The 22,201-nt window shown below is 51.6% G+C and overlaps 1 protein-coding gene across 17 annotated transcripts in view; it reads right to left on the bottom strand.

Moving 5' to 3' along the window:
- Carmil1 (capping protein regulator and myosin 1 linker 1) overlaps nucleotides 1-22,201 on the bottom strand; it is a 230,180-nt gene that overhangs the window by 11,808 nt on the left and 196,171 nt on the right. For 13 of the 17 annotated variants that reach the window (XM_021734403.3, XM_078020631.1, XM_040282078.2 and 10 more), the window contains 6 exons: nucleotides 17,026-17,043; nucleotides 13,294-13,360; nucleotides 12,897-13,093; nucleotides 7,602-7,714; nucleotides 3,440-3,878; nucleotides 365-449 (listed from right to left, as the gene is read on the bottom strand). In XM_021734403.3, coding sequence (XP_021590078.2) covers nucleotides 365-449; nucleotides 3,440-3,878; nucleotides 7,602-7,714; nucleotides 12,897-13,093; nucleotides 13,294-13,360; nucleotides 17,026-17,043 — 919 coding nt within the window. The remainder of the gene's footprint in view (nucleotides 1-364; nucleotides 450-3,439; nucleotides 3,879-7,601; nucleotides 7,715-12,896; nucleotides 13,094-13,293; nucleotides 13,361-17,025; nucleotides 17,044-22,201) is intronic. The other 4 variants (XM_005337027.5, XM_040282080.2, XM_078020634.1 and 1 more) reach the window with 2 other exon arrangements.

Here is a 22,201-nt window from a genome sequence, read left to right as displayed (position 1 = left end):
CACCGCCTTCCCGTGCCACATGTGGCTCATATTTAAAAACATGTGCTGTCCCCATGCTCCCAGTCCCTTTCATGAAATGCCCACAATAGGAATTCTCGGTGAACACAGTGTTTGGAATTTCTGCCCTGAGAAACGAGAAGAGGCGAGTGTCAGGCACCAAGTGTAGGAAGTGTCACCCAGCTCAGTGGCGGGTGGCCTGTCACCTGCAGACAGCCGGCGCTGACAGGCAAGGCACCCGTGCTTCAGGGGGAGCTGGGAGCACCCAGCACAGGCAGCCACTGCTTCCCACCCTCCTCTTCCGTCTGTCACAGGGGAAGCAGAGGTCAGGGACTTTCCCAGGAGTGATGGCAGTGTCCTCGCTTACCTGGCCCTCCGCCGTCCAACCGCTCTGTGCCGCTCAAGGCCGGGCTGCCGGGGGAGTCCTGGGAGACGGCCTCGTTGCCAAGCTTCTACAAAATGCAAGCACCACCCCCAAACAGTGCATGTTTATTTGATGTGTAAATAAAAAAACAGATGATAAATGACAACACAAGATAGCTAGGGACTCTGCCACGGTCACAGTGCTCGTCTGACCTCGTCTGAGGTCCTCTCGCTGGGAAGCTGGGAGAAGCACCTCTGCCCAGTGCTTACTGTCCCTGCTCTGCGTCCACGTGTGGGAGTTCCCAGGAGGCTCCCACAGGACAGAGTGCAGGGGCCGGGAGGAGGCTGAGTGGGTGACACTTCCTACAGTCCCTGAATACCTGTGCCACCTCACAGCCCTGATGCTCTGTGCAAGGAACACTTACATTCTAGAAATTTCCAGCACTCTACAGGTTTGGATTCCAAAAAAATCTAGTTTTAAAATCAGCGGAAACCTATGACACATAGGTGTCCAGGGGCCTAAAATGGGCAAAGTCCTCCTTGTCACGGAGGCAGAACCCCAGATGTGGATCTCATCAGGAGGAAAATACAGGTGGACAGGCCTCAATTCTTTTCTGTTTTTGTTTCTTTGAATTTTCAGTGCTGGGATGGAACCTAGGGCCTCTACATGCTAGACGAGAATTCTACCATGGACTAACATCCTGGACCCTAACTTTTAGAAGACCTGCAGGGGGAGGAGACTGTGAGGCCAAGGAGGGGGCAGGATCACGGCCACTGTCTTAGGGCCGGAGCTGACCCTAACGGAGCAGAATCAGCTTCTGCCCTTACAGAGCAGAAGTCTGCAGTGGTGCGAGGGGCGCGCACATGAAGACATACGAAAAGGACAAATCCAGTGTCTGACTCTCCCCAGCCAAGAATCCTGCCGGCAGAGCCTGGCTACGGCTGCCTCTCACCTAACAGGCCAACCGCGGAGGCAGGGTGACCTCCCCACCCCTGCTCACTCGTCCTCTGCACAGACCTGGGAATGATGACGCAGACTGTATGAAATACATTGAGGTCTGACTCTCACTGTGCCTGCTAGTCTGTCCCCACACACGCCCCGGGGCTTTGGCTCTGGGAGGAAGAGCCAAGGATTCGAGGCATCTCTCAGCAAGACCACGGAAGTACTTTCTCTAGTGGAGGGTGCTGAGCAGGCCTCGGAGGAGAAACTGGCAGCCCTGGGGGCCTGCTACTTGGCATCCCCATGGAAGGGTGACCCGAGGGACAGAAAGCCCCAGCTACCCTTTGTGCCCTGCTCGAGCATCTGCAAGGCCTGGCCAGACACTAACCATGAAATCCCAACAGGGACCTGTCCTTCTGGGCTTTTGCAAGGGAGTGCGGACCTCCTTATGTTTTGTCCCCTGGGAACCTCTCTGGTCTGCATCTCAAGAACAATTCTGAGAGTAGCTTCATTGTCTTCCCTCACAGGTTTCCTGCGGTAGCTGTAAACCCCAAGACTGACTGCAAGATAAGGATCAAATGGGGTCCTGCCAGTCGTCCCAGCTCTTTCTTTAAACACGTGTTAAATGTCAACAGTGTGCAGAGGAGGCTGAGGACTCTGTTTGACCACAGAGGCGCCCACCACCTTCAGAAAAATCAGAGTGGAATTTTAGGGAAAAATATTCTAAGATAACTTTTGAAAAATTTTATTATTCTGATGGAATACCCCCTAAATATTAAGGATTTCAATGATGGTGGTTGTTTAAAGTGACACCAGATGGCGCTCAGGGAACACTGGTATAAGGCTCAATTGGACACAATCAACACTCAACCTTAAGGATGTTGTCACTTTGAGTCAATTTATGTATCAATCCAAAGCATGTAGGGGGAAAAAACACCTCTGGAATTTCTCATCTTTGTACCAGGATGTAGCTGTTCATCATTGGAAATGATAAACAGCTCATGGTGAAAACAGTCTATTTGTTGTTATAAAGAAATTGATAAAAAATGGATTAAAATTTAAACGTCTGGGCACCTGGCTCCCTAACGATGTGGCTGGGGCATTTCTCTGGAATTCTGAGCCGTGACAGCCACACCAAGCCTCACTTGTGAATTAGCAGAGTGCAGCTGTGCAGTCTCCCCGCCCCAAAGCTGATGAGCGAGCTGGAGGCACCTGAAGTAGGGACTACAGATCAGGTGCTGGGGTGAGGGGCTGCAAACCCCGGGAGACGCAGGGTTTAGTGGAAAACAGTCGTCTAGGAGCAGTGCAAAAGGGCCCGTACCTGGTCGGCACTTTCCCACTCTGTTTCTGCAAACTGAGGCTTCGATGGTGGGAGCTGTTTTCTTCTAATACTTTGATATTAATTTTCCTTTCTTTGGTGAGCTCAGTTTTGTAAAAATAAAAGAGCTCAAGACAATGTCCAGAAACTAACCCGGAGTTGAATATGGGCAGTTTCTCAACCATCACAACAAAGATGAAGTCCTTTAAGTGCCAGCAGAAGAAACAGAGGTAAAAAGGAAAGAAAACACTCCCGGACGTCTACAAGGAGGCCGAAGGAACAAGTGATGCTCTCAGCCGCACTCAGCAGTTTCTGACCATGAAGTTCTCCTTCATGGCAGTGGACACTAGCTGTCCATGGCAGTGGGCACCACCTGTCCACGGCTGGGCAAACATTCCGTTAGCTTAACAAGACTCCCTGACTTTTTCCTTTGCCATTTGAATCTGGAGCAGGCAAAGTCTCTGAGTTTGGAAGGGGAGGCCGCTGCGGACGCTGCCCTCACTGTTTCAGGACTCTCGTTAGCCTCCTCCCTCTGCCCTCAGGCCTCCGTGTGCAGCTGTCTCTTGCTGGACGGAGGGTTTCCCTGCTGCTACACACGTGAGCACAGGACAAGCCTGCGTGCGGGGGACGGGCTCCTGCCTAAACCCCACACCCTGCTCCAAAGGCCGCGGTGGCTCCTGGGAGAGCAGCCAGGGCCCAGGGCAACGCCGAGGCTCTGCGGGAACACACCTTTCAATTCTGATGTTTATTTAACTGACAGACTATTTTCCTGAGCCTCCCTCACCCACAGAAGGACAAGCCTGGTGTGCGGGCTGCCTCACCTTCTGTGCGCACGCGGCCCTCTTCTCCTGCTTGGCCTTCATCTCGGCCAGCAGGCCGCTGCCCATCACCTGCACGCCGTACCGCCGCCCTCCCTGGGGGCTGCTCCTGCTGTCGCTGCGCTCCAGCCGCCCCTCCGGCCGCCCCTCCTCCCCGGGACTCTCCTCCAGGGAGTCGGGCGTCCTGGCGTCCTCCGGGCGCTCGGCACTGCCACTGGGCTCGGCCGCCTTGGGCTCCTTCCTGGGCGTGTCCAGGGCTGGGCTTCTGACTGCCCCTTTCGGTGAGGACGGCTCTTCTGTCATCAGAATTGTGGGTGGCCGCTCGGACTTGGACCGGGACTTGATGAGATTGAGAAAGCCGCTTCTCCGGGAATCTCGCTTCTTCTTCTCGTCCCCTCCTTCCGCGAGCTCGTGGGACTCGGAGCCTCTCGCGGATGACCTCCTGCATTTCAAACCAAGACAAAGCTGTTGGCTTGACTGGGGGAAGCCCCACAGGGCTCAGTCCGCAGACCGCCATCATCCTAAGCACTTCCGAGTTGCCTCCTTGGACTTGGGAAAGGGAAGGCACGTGGAAGGCCGTCGTCATACCCTCCCGGGGGAAACCGAGGCCCAGACAACTCGAGAGTGTGAGCCTGAAGCCCAGTGGCAGGCCTGGGAGAGCAGGCAGGCTTCGCATTTCCAGGTGCCCATCAAGGGCCTCCCTACCTGAGTGACCGTCCAACAGAGTGACGTGACTCAAGACAGTGTGCGGCTGCCTAGCCCTACCTGAGGGGCCCTGGAGAGGGCCCGAGTGTCCTGGGACCCGACAACGACCCGTCAGACAGCACGTGAACGCCCACCCCATGCTCAATCCACGCCAGGACTGGAATCTTTGCTTAAATGCAAAATCCACAGAAAGAAGCATCAAGATTAAAAGGCAGAGAGGGGGCTTTGGGAGAGGTTTTCAGAAAGGAAGGCTGGGAACCGACGAGGAAATGAGCTCTCAGGAAGCCTTCTGTCTAGAGCTGGAGGGTGGAATACCCCCTCAGCTTCCCTGAGTCTCCTCCAACATCACAGCAGAGGACTGAAAGTATAGAAAAGGCACAGCCCGCACCAGGGGAAAGGCAAACAACCAAACCCAGGGCCTGAACAGTCTTGAGTGCACACTAACCTCACGGGTCTGGGAAGGCCGACCCCGAAGTAAAGGCCCAGAAGAGCGTGATCTGCCGGCTCCGGAAGGAGGAGCCGGGGGGCTCCAGAAGAGGAGAGGAAGAGGGAGCACAGAGGGCAGCCTGCCCACAGCCATCCAAGCCCCCAGCTCCTCTCCCAGCCCCGGAGCAACGTGCCGCTCCCACCCAGCTTGCTGCAGTGCAGGAGCCCGAGAGCGGCTGCAGAGAGCACGGGCCAGAGAGCAGAGCCCACCACGGGCTGCTCAGCTCCCTCCTGCCTCCTGCCGCCACGGCCTGCCATCAAACAGCCCGCTCACAGGCTCCCAGCAACCATGTTTCTACCCCACTCTTCCATCAAGATACGAGGACGCCCTCAAAACAGAACAGCAACAAGAAGGCAGCAGAGGTGAGACTGTAAGGGTAGAAGACGCACCTGAGGGGTGTCCGAGAGCATGCGGAGGGGTAAAGAAAATGCACCCGGACAGAACACGCAGTGTCCACGGTTTAACAGAGGAAATGCCCAGGCCAGTGATGGAAGTCTAAGAGAAAGCACACGGAGAAAAAGGAAGAGAGGAGACCACACAAAAGCAACTCGGGACAAGTCCAGAACCAACAGACATGGATTTCCAGGTAGAAACAGTGACGAAACAGGAGACTGGCCCCACAGACCACTCCAGAGCACATCCTCCAACAATTTCACCCCCTGAGAATGCAGACGAGATCCCAAGTGGTTCTGGAGCAGGGGAAACAGAACCGAGGAGAGGATCGGGCTCAACTGACACTGGACTCTTATCAGCAGCCCCCAAGACAGAGGCAATGGACAGTTCTCCATCTCTAAGGTAAAATGGATTCCAACCCATGATTCTAAACCGTTAACTCAAAACGGGACGTAGGCAGGTGGTTACAGAGACTCATTTCCCGTGCTCCCTTTCTTAGAAAGCCCCTGGAGGATGTGCTCCACCAAAACAAGGGAATGAACTACGCCTGCAGCAGACAGGCAGGAAGACACGGGACGAGGGAGGGGGCCCTGGCACAGGATGAGGGTGAGCAGTCCCAGGGACACAGCAGGGAGCTGGCCAGAGGCTGCCCAGGGGCCAGGCAGGTGCGGGCGAGAGGTGCTGCAGGAGGAGACTGAGCACACCTGAGTAAGTCCAGACGGGGTTGGTGCCTTCACTGGGGACAGAGGGCAAGTCAGGGACAGGAACACAGAACACTAAGCACAGGAAAGAGGGACACTCATCAGCCCAAGGGAAAATGAAAAAGTCGTGGAAGAAAAGAAACCAGTCCTCATGCACTCCCTGACCCAGGTGTGGATGTTACCCGGCTAGAGGGAGGCAGACACTGAATACTGCCTGCCTGGCCATGCTGACAGGGGGCAGAGAGCGTGTGGGGTGAGAACAGCGGCCCAGAGTGACGATGCATGAGACTGCACCGTCACCACTGGGGCCAGAAGCGAGCAGTTGATTACTACCCCAACCTGGAAACGGTTATCATGAAGGACGGTGGAGCAAGACAAGCGGCCACAGGAGCAGACACGGGAAGATGAGGGGGAAAGAAACAAGCAGCCTTTAAAACCGGGTAGGAGCATGCTTCACTCTGATTCTCAAACTCTGTTCACACTACCCATGACTTGTACCTAGGCGCTGCCCTTTAATATCAAACAACCTATTTTTTATAACAAAATGAAATGAAAACGATCACCAGTTTTCCTAGGTTCCACCACTATGTGATGGAGACTGAGGTGTCTAGTAGTTCTATTTGTGCACGGGACAAGACCAGAATTATCCAGAGCAGTGTCTGCAGGAGACGGCTCTGTGCCTTCTCAATTTCCCCACCTTTCCTTCCGAAGAAGTTAGGAAGAAAGAAGCGTTACCCAGGGGAGGGACACACCAGTGCTCAGGAGCCTCCTCTCTAACTAAATGTGGATCTGAAGTTTAAGAAGGTGTGACGGAGACGGTCGGGGGGTCTCGCGGAACTCGCGGGCAGTGACTGCAGGCAGACTACTGCCTTAGAGTGAAAACCAAGACCCAGGGCTGCTCCTGAAGAACAGAACCCTGTTTGGAAAAACAGACTTGAAAGCCACCTACAAGGGACTTTCCATTCGCTCAGCCAATGCTAGAATTCCTTGAATCTTTTATGTGGAAAATGTGTTCATCGATTCTCTGTGCTGTGGAAGAATTAAAACCTAAACAGACTCTCGAGGAATCAAGTGCACTCTAACAGATGTGCACAAAGGATTAAAAAGGTGTATTAGGTCAGCGGAGAGACAGTCACTACGGGGGAAAGAGCAGTCATGGGAAAGTGCCAAGGATAACAGCACTGAACGTGGCTCTTAGAGATGGGACAGAATTTACCAGGGGTAGTTGCGAAGCTTCAAGGTCTGTCTCAGAAACGACAGATAATCGGGTCCTACCGCTTACGCCACTCAGTCAGAGAGACTTCTAGGGATAAAAAATTTAACTTGTTTCCACCTGACCATCCCACAGAGGCAAGATTCTACAGAAAGGACTAGGTCCTTCCCCATCCCCAGCCTGCCCCCAGCTTATCAGTATGGTTCAAACTCTTCCCCAAATTTGATCTCTCCAGGTGAAGAACACTGCACACAAAAATCAACATTAAGAGCATATTTTGGAATGGATCTGCATTTTAGTTGTAGATTAAATAATTTGTTGCAAATTGTGCTTAAAGGCTCTAGTGTTTCAATTTATGCTAAGAAAACTCCATCTTATTAATAGGAAAGGCAGAGAAACTGTTTAGAGGCCAACTCTGATTGGGCTGGGTGGCCTCCAGGTGGCCTTGGGTCTTAGGGAAACAGTTGCGAGGCCTCACCTCCAGAGTTTTCGGCTCACAGCGCAGGCCGGAGAATCTGCTGCTGGCTAGGAGATCGTATTCTGAAAACCTCACAGAATAGTGGATCCATACATAAAAAGAGACTTAATATCCTAAGCTTGATTGTAATCGTTAGTAATTCAAGTGTGAATTAAGTAATATGGTTAGTGAAATGACTCCGAACTCACTTGGAATCCATTTTGGTCACTTTCTTGGTGAAAAATTCATCTACACCTTCATCCACTCTCCCCATAAGACCGTTCTGTTCTCCATCTTGGGAGACTATGTTGGCAGCACAGACCTGCAAAATAAACACGGGATGCGGTTCACACCCAACGCCAGTCAGCACACGGGCACCGCCGGCCGCCAGGGACCAGGTGAGGGCCAGGAGGGACCAGACACAATCTCCTGGCCTGGGAGCCAGGTCCACAGCACAGACGGGAAGAAGCAGGCCCGGGGACATGCCTGGAAGCTTGGTGGTGACCTCATGCAGCAAGGTGAGTTGAGCTTTTTCACTCGGTAACAGAGATAATGAAACTCAGAGTAACTTTCATTTTGGCCACAAAAGATACAGTAGCACCGAACTTGCTCGTATCATCACTTCTCCTTCGAGAAAGCAGCAGAACAGCAGCGGCGGCAGCCCCTGCAGGAGGAGGAGCTTGAGGGGCACGTGGGTTTTGCAGGCCATCACTTTACCCTCCCGACTGGCCTTGGGGCCCAAAAGGAAAGAGCTTCATCCTGGTTGTGGTGAGACACAGATGGGACAGGGAGGGAGCACCAGGCTGCCTGGCTGATGGCGATTTGCCCCAGGCCTGTGGCCTGACATGGGGATCCCTTCCAGCCGCCCCTCCAGTGACTCTCCATAAGAACCCTAGGTTTTTCTGGCATGATTCCTGCCCTCAGCCCTTTCCTTCCTTGCTTTGCAACAGTCACAGCTGGCACGAGGGCTCCCTGGGGACGTGGAGAACATGGAGAGGAGCAGGGATGGAGGCGCAGAGCTGAGCAGCCACCTGCTTCCCTGCACCTCGCCCCAGACAACTCTGCCAGCGCAGGGATGAAGGACGAAGGACGGGAGCAGCCGGTGGGAGTGTCAGCAGCCCCAGAGGAAGCCGGAGGAGCCTCCGCCCAGGAGACGGGCAGCAGGGAACTGGAGCCTGGAAGGGCTGGAGTCGGAAGAGGACTTCAAGGCCACGCGTGGCGCCTGCTTTAGCTCATTTTCTAGCAAAAGGAAAACATTTGACTCCGGTCTTTACTGTCAGGGAGAAGAAGCATCAGACTGAAGAGAGCAGCGTGGCTGTGGGGAAAGAGAGCAGAGCCTCTGGGGCAGGGCGGCCGTGCTCCGGGGCTGAGGAGGCGTTTGCCCCTGAAACTGGAATTGCTGCTGCTGCTGGTGTCTAAGAAGTCAGGAAGGTGGACTTCCCATTGTAAGAGGGTGATGGTGAGTGCTGGAAGAGCAGCTGGCCATTATGAGGACAGCCACGCACACCCTCTGCTCCCCTCTGCCAGGACCATTAAGGAGAATTCACCAGGGGAACCTGGAGGCACTGCCCCTGGGTCTTGACAAGGAGGTACAAAAACTACGTCTTCACAGGCCGGGTGTAGAGACGCGGGCAGGAGGGGAGTCCAGACAATTAGGGGCATTAATAACTCTGCCAACAGATAAGCTCAGAGCACGCTGATTAGCAATAATCGCTGAATCGTCTATGCATACATTAGGTGGCGAGAAACATGGAAATTAATGAGCAGAGGAACAAATCAAGAAACAAAAGCCCCAAGGAAATCAAATGAAGATGATGGAAGACAAAAATTAATGAACTCAAGAGGATAAACTAAAAGTTGACTCTTTGAAAAACACTAATAAAAAAACCACAAAATTGTTTAAGATTTACTAGAAATGAGAAACATAGCTGTTGATACCAAAGAGATTAGAACTTGCAAGAGAATTTTATAAACAACTGAATGAGCCATTAGGCCAAATGGACGATATTGAAGTACATCAGAATGATCTCAGGAAGCACTGGGCAACCTGAGTGGATCTGTAACAAATCAAATCCCAGTAAACCCTCTCCACACAGACCCCACAGGCTCGCCGCACGGGGACGGACTTGCGCCCAGATGGCTCCCCAGAAGGGGAACGATTTCCGTTACACACAGGCCATACCAGAGACCAGGAAAGGAGACTGAGCTTCCTGAGTAATTTCATGAACACAGCATAACTCTGAAACAGCCCAGACAAGAAAAGGGAAGAAAACTTATAGGATTCTCTCATTTTCACACAGATGCAAAAATCCTATTTAGATACTGGCAAACAAAGCCCAGCAGTCCATCAAAACAGAAAAACGTCATGACCCACATGGAAATCGATGAGCTGAGGAAGCAAGTCCAGAATGAAGAACCCAAGGAAATAAAATGAAGGCCGTGCATCTATCCACGTACCCTCTCTCGCTGACTTAGTCACGAGGAGTATGCATGTGATCAACCGAACATCCATTTACTAGATCCTCTTGCAACTGGGGGTGGACACAGCTCATTTCATTTCAAAGAAATGCCACCAGAAGCCTATAGGGCTTCTGAGTTAGTTCAGAAAAGGTGGACGCAGCCTGTGATTGAATGAATAGAAGCACAGTCTGAGGAGGAGGAGGCTCAGGAGAATGGCCAGTCCTACAAAGCACCCTGTTTTGTACGGGGTGCCACAGTGCAGTCTATTACAACAGAGCAGAACGACCTGCAAATAGATCTCAGAAAGAATCGAGGAGGAGCATGAAAAGAGATGAGGAAATTTTAGACTGAAGAAGGAAAGACCTCAAGCAGTGACCCACAAATGTTTCTAAGTCTGCTAAGCAGAAGAGTCTGAAGTACCATGTACTACTACAGGAGACTGACATGAAACGGCAGAGTTAAAACTACAGGGAAAGATTCCCAACAACACAAACACATTCTGCCAACAACTAGAGCTTTTAGAAAACAGCAGCTTCGGAAGGAATGGCCCGATGAGGGTTGTCGAGGGGGTTCTAGGGACTGCAGCAGGGGCCTCCTCACACTGCAGCTCTGAACACTCAGGGGCAGGTACTGCCAGGGCTCATGGGCTTCAACAGGGCTGGGGCGCGCCTTCCCTGGGCTGGGGCGCAGCACTGTGCCTGGAGCCTGTGGCCACTGGGCAGCAGGCTCCTCCACCTCCGCCCCCTGGGTGTGAGGCAGCAGGGGGCACAGGCTGTGGCAGGGGACCCAGGCCAGGCAGCTCTGAGAGCCAAGGGGAGGAGCACGAGGTGGCCTTGGGAGCGTGTGCACTGGGCGTCGATGGAGTGACTTCGTTCCATTTATGTCTTATGACAAGTGAATGACGTGCTCACCGCTGGTATTTCAGGACCAAGTTGGTCCAGGTTCAATGGGTCACAACTGCTGTGCCACTGCAGAGGGGGACTGCACTATGGGCCGGCTGGCTACAGTGGACCCTCCCTCTAAGCGTCCCTATGTACACTTGATTTAAGTGGAAAAAACTGGCAAGTTGTTTTATTTCTTGTAATTAAAAAAAAATCAGTCTTTGCCTTTGGAGGGTCAGAGGAGGATGAAAACCGCCATGCCAGAGGTGCCTCGCTGTGCCTGAAGGAAGGGGACGTCCTGACCCCTGAGACGCACGGCCCCGCTGCTCTAGGCCGTGGCCATGAGATCCGAGCCCTGGGCGCTCACGCACAGCTGCCCACCTCTTCTCCAGCCCCAGCCCAGAGCACACAGGCCTCTCCCTTCTGAAGGCCCCTCGTCATGGGGACTTAAACAAGTCTTCTCCCGGGAACCTGGCTGTCCCAAGTGCTTGAGCCTGGTCCCCGCGGCAGGCAAGGAAGGACGTCTCCCCACGGGGCTGGCCGGCTTCTCCCCAGGACTCTGCTACAGCTGTGGACCTTTCTTCTTGCTTTTTTTAAACGTATGAAGAAAACAGAACACTGAATTCCGTGTTTCCAAGAGCCCCCACTTGCCTGCAGGGAGACTGGGGCCACACCAGCTCCACTGTCAGCTGTTCCCCCAGGGACAGGGCCCAGGAGAAAGGACCACCTGGTACAGTCCAGCCCACTGAGGCCACTGTGTGGGCAGCTCTTTCTCCCTCCCGGAGTGGCCTCTCCCTTATGTAGAAGGCTCATTCCTTTAAGGTTATGGAATAGTGCACTGAAGAAACCTAAAATCTACAGGCAAAGTGGACCACGGTCCTGACCGTCCACCCACGTACCCGGAAGCACCAGTGGGCACTCTGTACTCTACCCACAGGAGCACTGAGTCCATGGCCAAGGAGAGGAAGCCATCGCTCTGCCTACCCCAAATCCACAGGTGAGGAGGAGCAGGCTCAGACCACAGCACGGGAGCCGTGAGCTCACCTCCAGGAAAGGCTCCTGGAGGGTTGCTGGGGCTGTACACTGCACACAGCCAGCCTATGATGACAAGAGGCAGGAGGGCTTCCTGGAGGAAGTCCTGTCAGGTGGACATGTGCACTGCCTGGAGTGGCTCTGCCCAGGGAAGCACTGAGGAAAGGGACGCAGCACAAGGACGGGCTCCAGCACAGGGTGAGGACGGCGGGTCAGTGGAGACCAGGGTCACACCCGGCCTCTAGCTCGTCTGCAGTGCCGCCCGTGGGGAGAGGCCACGAGAGGGAGGACGGGCGGCACAAGAGGCCTGGGTTCTAAACAGTCCAGCCCAGGGCGTCGGCAGCCCCCGAGCTCAGGAGACAAGCAGATTCCTGGACACGCGGAGGTGAGCCACAGGGACCAGACAGGCTGATGGCACTGTGACAGCCCAGGTGGAGGGGCCAGGGGGACTTCACCTTCCCCAGGACGGAGCTTCTGCGTGCAGTCGCTGCTGGGGCGCGAGGCAACAGGTGGTGGAGGAGCCGTGGCTCAGGACGGGGCAGGAGGGACCTCGGTGTGAGGAGTGAGAAGGAAGGTTTAGAGCAGCACGTGACAGGAAAGAAGTCGGGACCTTTGTGAAGCAGAGTGGCCACACGGGGGGGGGGGGGGGGGGGTGTGGACCAAGGGGGGTGGGGTGAGCCGCATAGGAGGGGGGTGGGTGAGTCACACGGAGAGGGGATAAGCCGCACAGGGGTGGGGGGGTGAGCCACATGGAGGGGGATGAGCTTCATGGAGGGGGATGAACCTCAGGCTCGTCCTCCTGCCACAGGAGGAGCGGCTGCTGAGCAGGCCAATGCTCCCCTTGGGCCCTCATCACCACATGGCACTGGGGGGTCATCAGGCTCAGGACCCAGAGCAGGGGGAACGGCAGGGGCTCCCACCAAGAGCAGCTGGGAACACTTCACGAGCGCACGCCCAGGTGGCCTCTCTTCCCCCAGGTCCTCAGAGCCCAGACCCAGCTGCTTGTGCCGAATCTGATACTGGGGACTTCCCAGAGCCCTGCTCCAGAGCTCTGCACACGCCCCAGGTGCAGAGAGGCCCTGGGGGCCTGCACAGTCCCAGGAAGGACAGGGCCAGGGGACAGGCACCTACCGCGGCCTGCGTGGGCGGCTGCTTCTTGTTCCTCCGGGGCCGCAGCTTGGTGAAGTGCTCCAGCTTCTTGCCCTCCTCCGATGGCAGCTCGGAGATGAACCCTGAGCTCCGCTTCTCCTGCCTGGCGGACGGGAATGGTGGGTCTTCGATGTGAATTGGCACCTCTTCCAGGGCTTTATCAAGGTCAAACTCCATTTCTAAAATAAAACCAGGCCTGAGGTCAGAGCACAAGGCAGACAGAGGGCTAGGAAACTCCTGAAAGCCACTGTGAGTCTATCGGGGAGCAGCAAACACCCAGCTGCAAACCACCTAGGTCTCAGTTGTCACCCACACAGAGGATACCTAAGAAACGTCCCCCAGAGGGCTGTTCCCTGGTCACAAGTCACACGGTACTCACCAAAGGCCCTGGACACAGGCCGCAGCATTCGGCTGTGGATGCTCTTCCTCTTGGATTTAGGCGTCATCTAGCAACAAGACACAGAAGGCACTTAGCACAGGACGCTGCCTTCCCTCTCCAACATAGTCCAGACCACCAGGACCGGCTCCACTGCTCTGCAGGGGGCTCAGTGCACCGGGGGCCTGGCTCAGGGCTGAAGGGCTAACCTCTAAACATCTGCACTTCTCTCAAACCATGCACCGAACTCTGTCCTGTTCCCCAGTCCCGACCATCTGAACTGACAGTCAGAAAAAACAGCAAGCAGCAGGGGGTCTCGCTTCGAGCTGGACCCCGAGTACAGGAGGATGAGGAGGTGGCAGGGCGGGTGGGCTCCAAGACCACAAGGGCCAGTCGGGAAGGCTGACAGCGGTGTTCTCACAGAGGCAGCACCCAGCAGCACCCAGCAGCACCCTGAACCGGGGGCCACTCGGATGATTTAAGCAGTTTAACTTTCTGTTTCACCGTTTGCTACCAAAATCTGGATCTTCACAGGCAAAGACCAGTTAGGAAAAGTCACCAAGAATCAAAAGCCCATCGCTGAGGCATCGCAGCAGGATGTCCTGGGTTCCACTGGTCCTTGAAATGAGGAGACCCAAACCCAATCCAGGCTAAAACTCAGGAGAACCTGCCCAGCAATAGCTTCTACCCCCAGAGAGACATGATCTGTCCTTCAAGAGGATCACGCAGTGCCAAAGCTGGAAGGAAACTTTGTCATCGGCTGCACAATGACCTCAAGTGCCAAGTCCAAGTCAGAGAGGTGCAAGGACGTCGTCCAAGGAGGAGGGCCAGGGACATCCAGGGAGGGTCGGCCACCACACTGCTGGCTGCAGGCGCACAGGCAGACGGAGGAGAGAGATGCCAAACTAGTGTTTGTAGAAATTACGAGAGAACTGAACTTAGTCGGATACTCTGATTGAACAGGTTTTCATTCAAGGCTTCCTCAAAAACTTCACATGATTGAGAAACATTTCTTGTTCAAAGAATAAATTGGTTCATGATGACCTTTAAAGGCAAATGACTTTGTAGTTTTAGCAATTATGACAGCTTTAATAACATTCTTTTGCTATTATTCATTGTTGAGAGAAAAACATGAGCAATTGTATTTAAATCCTGAACAGTTTTCCTGCAATACAAAATGAAACTTTCCGAACTGCTTCTTGTGAGGCTGTGTTAAAGGCAGACAACCTGAGGGACAGGTGTCTGCAAAGCAAGAGGTCTCAAGGCTGAGTAAGAGCAAGGTCCCCATGGTGCAGCTGCTAAGGGATCGTCTGAAGGCAGTGTGCCCACGTGGCTTGCGGCTGGCCGAGAAGAGTGGCCCGCTGCTCTATTCAGAAGTGCAGCCTGAATGAATTCTCAGGAGTTGCAAGTGGCAAGGTGTTGGCTGTGTTGAGCTGGGAGTTCAGAATTCCACCCACCCTGTGCACACTGGGTAGGAAGAGGATCAGGAAAGAGTCTGCGATTTGATTTCCAGGCAATTTCATTTATAGTCAAAAGGAAAATAGGAAAGAAGTTTAAAAGGGCATGAACCAAAGGTATCTTCCATTTTTTTTTTCCTGTGTCTCTTGGTTAAGATTTTATAGAAAGTATTTATGGGCAAAAATAATCTGGCTCAAATTTCCCTCTTGGTAAAGTGTCTATAATGGACACCAAATACATGTAAATACATGAAAATTATAACATTTCAAATACGTAAGAATAACTTTATGTGAGAATATAAATATAAGCATAAGCATACATATATAGAAACTCTTTTGCACATTAATGCCCGTCTGTAAGTGGGTCAGTTAGCTATTTTAGAGACATATTAAGAAACACAAAACCTGGATTTTGAGTGGCCAACATCAGTCAAAAGGGGGATCTAATTTCTTCCTGAGGATTTTGTTCTCGGACACCTCAAACCAGAGAATAGAAATTTTGAATATCAGAAAAATGCCCTCTAGCTCTAGCTTTCTCGTATTTTATAAGCTCTTTACAAATGTAAGTAATGTCTAACTGTGTTGCCCATAGTGCTCTTTCAGGGTATGTTCATCTTCTAGTTCTGAAGTTTGGCCAGGCGGGGTCCGGCTGATGACTTGCAATCAGGCTACCTGTTGTAATTGGTATTAAGAATGCAGTCGGCTTCAATCTCCTTTTTTCATAGGATTGAATTACAATAACAGAGGGGGAAAAAACTGAATCTTGTCTCTTATATGTTCCTTTCCTTCCTTGGGGATTTTTTTCTTCCCACAGAATTGGACTTGGTCGTTCTTACTGGCCATTCTCATTGATAATCCCATGACGTGGGAACTCAAAGCAGGAGGCAGAGTGAGAATGAACTTGGGTTCTCCACCAGGTGTGTACTCAAGGGCCAGTGTTCCTGGTCCTCCAGAAATCCCACTGATGGGCATCCCTCTCACTCCTCCTCCCCACAGCGGTGGGGCTGACCGACTGCTCCTGGAAACCCTGTCCTCACCATCTTCCTAGAACCGTTCGCTCTCTCCTCTTTTTGTTCCAGAATGGAAGGGCTAATGTGCCCAGGCTGACCTTCCTTGGGCCCTTGTCAATGCCTATTTCCCAAGTCAGCTGACGAGACTAGGCGCATTCAGAGTGGCAGGGCCACAGATGCGGGTCAGCAGCCGACGCAGAGGAGGTGCACGTTCCAAGTGGCTCCTTCATAAACCCACTCATGGCCAACCCTGTCAACAACTAGACACAGCTAACTTTTAAATGCATGTTTTGAGTAAGAAACAATTTTCAATATTTAATATCCTGAAGAAATAGGAGAAAAATTGTGTTAAACCTTTATTTAAAAATGGAATTTTAGAAGGAAAGCCTAAACACAGACTTCTTTCCTGTCTTGAAATCAATAAATCCCCACCCTGCCCACAGCTATTTCCCAAGAATCTGAAAGTAGCACCAACTCCACGTTACTCTGAAATCTTACTCATTTGATTCGATTTCTATAATGGATTTAAAACTCTTCTGCACGTAGCTCAGTAGAGATGTGTCCACTTTAACCATGAGTTACATGCGCATGTTGGAACCTCGTAAAGAGTCACATTTTTCTCCCTGTCAAACCCACTTTTAATAAGTATTGCTAGTCATGCTCTTTTTTTTTTTTATAAGGAGAGTTAAATTGCTTATATCACCATGAGAAAATGGTGAGGTTGTTTTCTTCTTTGTTTTTGCCAAGTGTGCACAAAGAGTAATAAATAATACTCTCATTCCAAGCTCAGGAATCCATAATTACTTTTTCCTTCCGTAGGCTAAAGAACCAAAATGGTATCAATTTAGAAGCAGATTAGGAAAATTTTCCAGTACAAGATGCAAATCATGATGCCAACTTTCTATAATTCTATAATTCAAAACAAGTGATATTACAAGAATCAGAAAAGACGTAGAGAGGTTAGTCCTGGTGTCTGTTTTTCACTGTGAGCAGCCGGTCCCCCTTGAGGGCTGGCGCCTCTCTATGAGTACCCAAGTGCTCTCAGGCGCACAGCTGGAGTGGTTTAAATTCAGGGCCCGTGTCACCAGCTGGACTGTCTTGTAAGGACCAATCTCGACTCTGTAAACTGTCGCCTGTTTCATTCAGGATCTGCAGATGGACGGGGCGCTCCAGTCCCCTGGGAGGCCAGCCAGGCAGCACAGAGGCAAACAGACACAGGAAGGTCAACGAGACAAGCCAGAAGCCGCAGAGCCACCAGAAGTACTTACGCTTGTGCAGCAGAGAGTCTCCATGCAGCAAAGAGAAAGGAGAGACACATGAATGGGAGAGAGGTAAAGCCACAGCAGTGCTAGGAGGGGAGGGGACACCATTCACAAACAGAAGCACCCAGGACACAGGAGCCTTCCTAGCCAAGGGACGGGCCAGCAGGGGCCAGCGCAGTCAGGGCTCGAGGCAGCCAGCAGAAGCACCGTGACAGCTTGAACATCTGCAGACACTGTACACAGACACGGCTCTGGCCGAGGTTGTCCCCAATGCCGTTGACCAAGCCCACATGGATGTTGTCATCAACCCCACCTGGGAATTGGTGACAACATCAGCTCTGGGGCCACAGGGTCATCCCAGCAACAGAGGGGACAGCGCCTATCTGTGGGCCCACAGGAGCCCCCTGAGGTCCTGACACGCCGTGCCCCCACTGTACTCTAGGGCACAGCCACACTGAACTCTCTTGCCCACTCGGTTCTCAGAGCTTTTGAGGCAAGGCCGTGACACTTCCAGAAAAGTGTGATTATGGGTACACTGGCACAGTTACGACACTCGGTTCCCTAGTGGGAATTTAGGTCACCTTACATTTTATGTTGAATCTCTACTAAAATACTTTTTAAAACTCCCACGGTCCGTTCATTCACAGTTGATAGGAAATTTTATTATTTTGAAATTGATAAATGAAAAAAAAAAAAACATCTCCAGCCGTAGAAAAACAACAAATCCGGGCTGTGAGAGCAGCATGGGCTGTCGGGGACCCTCCCCAACCTCCAGGGACTTCGTAGGGAAGGCCGCCGACTCCAGCCACCTGCCAACGGCTTTCTCATAAGCTCTTGTTTCAGTGGCTCACAACGTAAAGCAGAATGGGAACACAGGGCTCCCCACTTCGTGCCCACGATGGCCGGAATCTCCCCGGAGGGAAGGCAGCCCCCATCCCACCTCCGCCCCCTCCGCATAGTGCGGCTGCTGAGAAAGGCTGCCACCACCGCGTCTGCACAGGCGCGCTCTTCAACACCAATCTCACACAGCCGTCGGGATCCATCGTAGACCTGTTCCATGAGCATGAAATGCTTGCCGCATGGAAGTGGAAAAAGTAAAATTATATTTTCAGACCTTCTTGAATGGCCTGAATTAAAGACTGCTGTCCACATTAACACAGATCTCCCCAGAAGCTTCCAGAAAAGTGTGATTATGGGTACATCTGTGATCGTCACAGCTGATGGGAAATCCCTCTATTTCTGAAAGGTCGACTCAACAAGACAGGTCCTCTGTCCCCATCATGCCCCTCACGATCACCCTGAGTGAAGGCAAGGAACTTCACAATCGGAATTAATACAATGGGAGCTTCAAAATCAAAACTTTCTATTTCTTTCATTGTTCCTGTATTTATCCACTGCTTTTCCTCTGTAAAACCCGCTGCACCTCGGTTCTCTTTATATTTTCTGGGAACCCTATGAACTTGTGGGTTTGTTAAATTAATCCAGTGTATTATAAACTCCTGCTGTCGTCATTCTTGCTGGCATTAAGAATGTCCCAGGGAGCCCTTGATATCTAGATTTTTTGTCCTTGAAATGATCTCTTTGGATTAGTCAATTCTTGCTTTTTGATATAAGATAACCTTGTACTTTTCCATGCAGGTTAAAAAGGATATAGGTAATCCCTGCTTCATGAACTAGATTATAAATATTAGGTATTTCCTATTAGATTTGCCACTGAGTCAATGCACAAAGGGAATCCAAACCCAATAATTCTTAATTGATTTATACCCTTTGATATCTAGCCACAGCAATGGTCTCAACTTATAGCTTAGAAAATGATTTTCGGTGCATTTCCATCTCAAATGGCTGAGATGGAATAAATCTTGCTTTGGAAGAGATGCCATCACTTCTCCAATGACGGCCAAACAGCAGCTCCCCTGGAAGCCCAGAAGGGGAGGGGCATGGACGCCCCACACTCCCAGAAAGTGGCAATAAATTGGGGGACAAAAGGAGCAGGACCAGAGATTGAGTGACGTGCTGCTTTCCCGCAGAACAGAGCGTGAAATCAGCTCTTCACACTACACTCTCTAACTTTTACCTCCAGTCTCACTTCCCATAAAAGTCAAGCTGGCGTCAAGATGTTCAAACACCCAGAGAACAGCGCTGATCCGCGGCTACCGTAAAGGCCAGGGCAGGGGCTGCTGACATGAAAATGCCTCGTTTCCCTATTTTCCAGATTTGCCATACTTTTTGATAGGAGAAAATTAAATCTTTACCTTCCCATTTATCATGTTTTTGAAAAGAAACAGGAAACGATCTGCCACGTATCCATTTTAACTCATAACTGACGCAAAAGTGAAATTTCATACTTGAATGTTCACTTTCAAAAGTGAACGTGACTTAATACATTTTTCAAAGAGCAGCCCAAGGAACGAAATCATGTGGCACTGAATTCAATCAAACACCTCTCTCCTGCAGGGGGGCGCAGGAGCATGGTATTACTAATAAAGGGTAATTTACTAATCATGGTATTGTAATGAAAAAGTGGGAAACTCTTGAAGAACTGTTACACTATTAAACACAGTATTACTACAATGATCATAAAACTTTGAGTATCATTTCAACATTCTGTTTGTCATGAAAGAATAAACAATGGGAAAAACCCCACTGAGTTTCATACCCGAGGAATATATTTTAAATCTAGAACTCTGGAAACTCGATTTACCATGGAAGGTGAAAATGAGCTTGTTAGCTAGACCCTCAAATCCTCTTCCCCACAATGGACGTCGTGGTTAACTGACATCAAGATGGATGATTAAAATCGGTCCAAAAGGCTTCAGGTAATAAATGGATCTCTGCATAGATCATCACCGCTATGAGGATGACCAAAGTCAACCGTTAACAGTGCCACTAACCACAAGCAGGTTCGAGCCCGTAACAGCTGGCTTTGCTGCTGTGAGGAGTCGAGTCGGCCCAGGTTATGAAAACGGAGGGTGGTGTTAGGGTCTGGAAGGGGATTCTGGTTGGGGCTGCAGTAACCGACCAAGTCATCAGATCTGGGACCTGCCGAGTCAGTCACACAGGTGGCTCCGACTGCATGGATCCCAAACCTTCTGAGGTCAGGTCCCACAGTTCTCTTACCCCACTCCTCAGCTTCAGACCGAGTTTTGGGGAAGATGGCTAAACAGCAGACCCTGAAACCTAGCTGGCTTGGGAGCCAAGAACTATTCTGTTCAGTTTAACTCCTTGTAATTAACCCCCCTTCTGAAGGATTCTCAAGTGCAATTCTCAAAAGAGGGTGGATCCTCAAAATACCCCTGTCTAAATTACTGATCCATTACGGTAGCTATTTTCCCATAACCTTATGCCATAATTGTTATTAATGGTCCATTTGGGCTGAGATCATCTGTCAAGAACAATGCAGTGTTGTTTGCCACTTTTGAATTTTCATAGGCTTTGATCTCATTTTAAAATGAGGTAATGGGTCATAGCCAAGCTACAGGGGAAAGTTGGCAAATTTTCTCTCAAACATACTTGGAAGCCACTGTGGCCTTGGTTTATAAGGAAACAAGAACGGTCTTCAGCACTTAGGGGCGCGGTTCTTGCCTGTTGTCCCGACTTAATGTTAGCTACACAAACGCCTCGTGAACCTTTCTCTGACTTTGTCTAAAGTTTAAGGTCTCAACATCTAATAATGGCACACAGGAGGTCAATGTGTCCAGTTCCCTGGGGAGTAGAGGCCACGCCGCACAGACCCAGAAACATTACTGAGATTTTGCTATGGTCCTAACAGAGTGCTCTGGCCCTGGTAGACTGAGTGTGGCTCAAGAAAACCCTCAGGAAAACCCTGGCTTGTCTTGCAGGCACCCACCCTACAGCTCGGCTCTGCTTGGAGTCTTCTGCACACATACCAAAGGCCAAGGCTAACAATCACCGACTTCAGATGTGGATTTTGTTAAGGGACAGCTGTAACAGAGAGCTGATCCTAGCCCTGAGACCTGGGATTCCTGAATGTACATTCCTGCACTGAGTGATTCACTTCCCTGTAGGTGTATCTGGAGAAGCTGAGGTTTGGATAGGACAACGACAGTCCCCAAGTTGCCACAGGGAGGTGCAGAATGAAGGCTGGTTCATCCCAAACCCAGTTTCTTTTCCAAAGGACAGGAAGGGTTGATCCAGTCCCAACTACTCAGTTGATCAAAAAGCCGAAGGCAGAGTGACCTGCTGATGTCCATTCCACATTCACCTGCATTTGAGGTCACTTCTTATAACCTTCCCAGATCAAACCCCAAGTCATTCCACTCGTCCTCATTAAGCCTTCACTCCCAGGGGGGCACGTGGTAAAACCTCAGACCAGAAAGAAAACAGGCATCATCGGAGTCAGGGCTCAGCACAGGGGGTGCGCCTGGCTAACTAGAGAGACTGCACTGGGGACGGCCATGTGTCTTCTGAGTGGGCAGCTCCCAGGGGCACAGTCCTCCACCCTGGGCCTCTCCGCTGCTTGTTCCCATCAGTCCAGGGACCTGCAGGCCCAGCCATTGCGTGCCCCATGGCTGCAGAGGCAGAGATTTTTCACCACAGGTTGGAATCCCCCCCAATCCACTGAGAACAAGAGTGAAACTCATCAGCAAGGAAGGAACCGTGGTCAGAGGACATCACCCAGCAGGCTCTCCATGCAGCGCAGTGCAGCAGCTCTACCATCCCAGACTTCTGCTGACCCAGGCCGGCATGAAGACCAGGAGTTCAGCAGAGAGGAAAAGGGTTTGGGATGCACACCATTGGGAACCTTTAGGCAGCAGTGTGATATGGGGCAAGAGGGTCGCCATCTCTGCTCTGGGATTCCCCAGGGAAAATGGGTTACACTAGTGCCACGTGTGGCTGCCTGATGAGCGTTGGTCACAGCAGGGGAGCTCCAGTCCTCACATGTTTAGCTTGCCGCTGGTGTCACCACCTACACTGTTCTCACTGAGCCTCGTCAGCTGAAATGAGTTTCAACTTCCCTTGCCCAGAATTATCTTCTAGAGTTCTCAGAGAAATTATCCCCTTGATGGTCTCAGCTGTAAAGCAATCATTAAGCCACAACTCCTGCACCCTGAAGGCAGAGACTGACAGGAAAGGAGAGCCCAGTGCACAACCATCAACAAAAATTTGCCGAGCAATTACTATGCGCCAGGCACTGTCCAGATTCTGTAGAAACGAGCTC

The sequence above is a fragment of the Ictidomys tridecemlineatus genome, chromosome 8 (assembly GCF_052094955.1).
Source record: "Ictidomys tridecemlineatus isolate mIctTri1 chromosome 8, mIctTri1.hap1, whole genome shotgun sequence".
In the NCBI taxonomy this organism is placed as follows: Eukaryota; Metazoa; Chordata; class Mammalia; order Rodentia; family Sciuridae; genus Ictidomys; species Ictidomys tridecemlineatus.
This window is presented reverse-complemented; position numbering and strand designations above follow the sequence as displayed.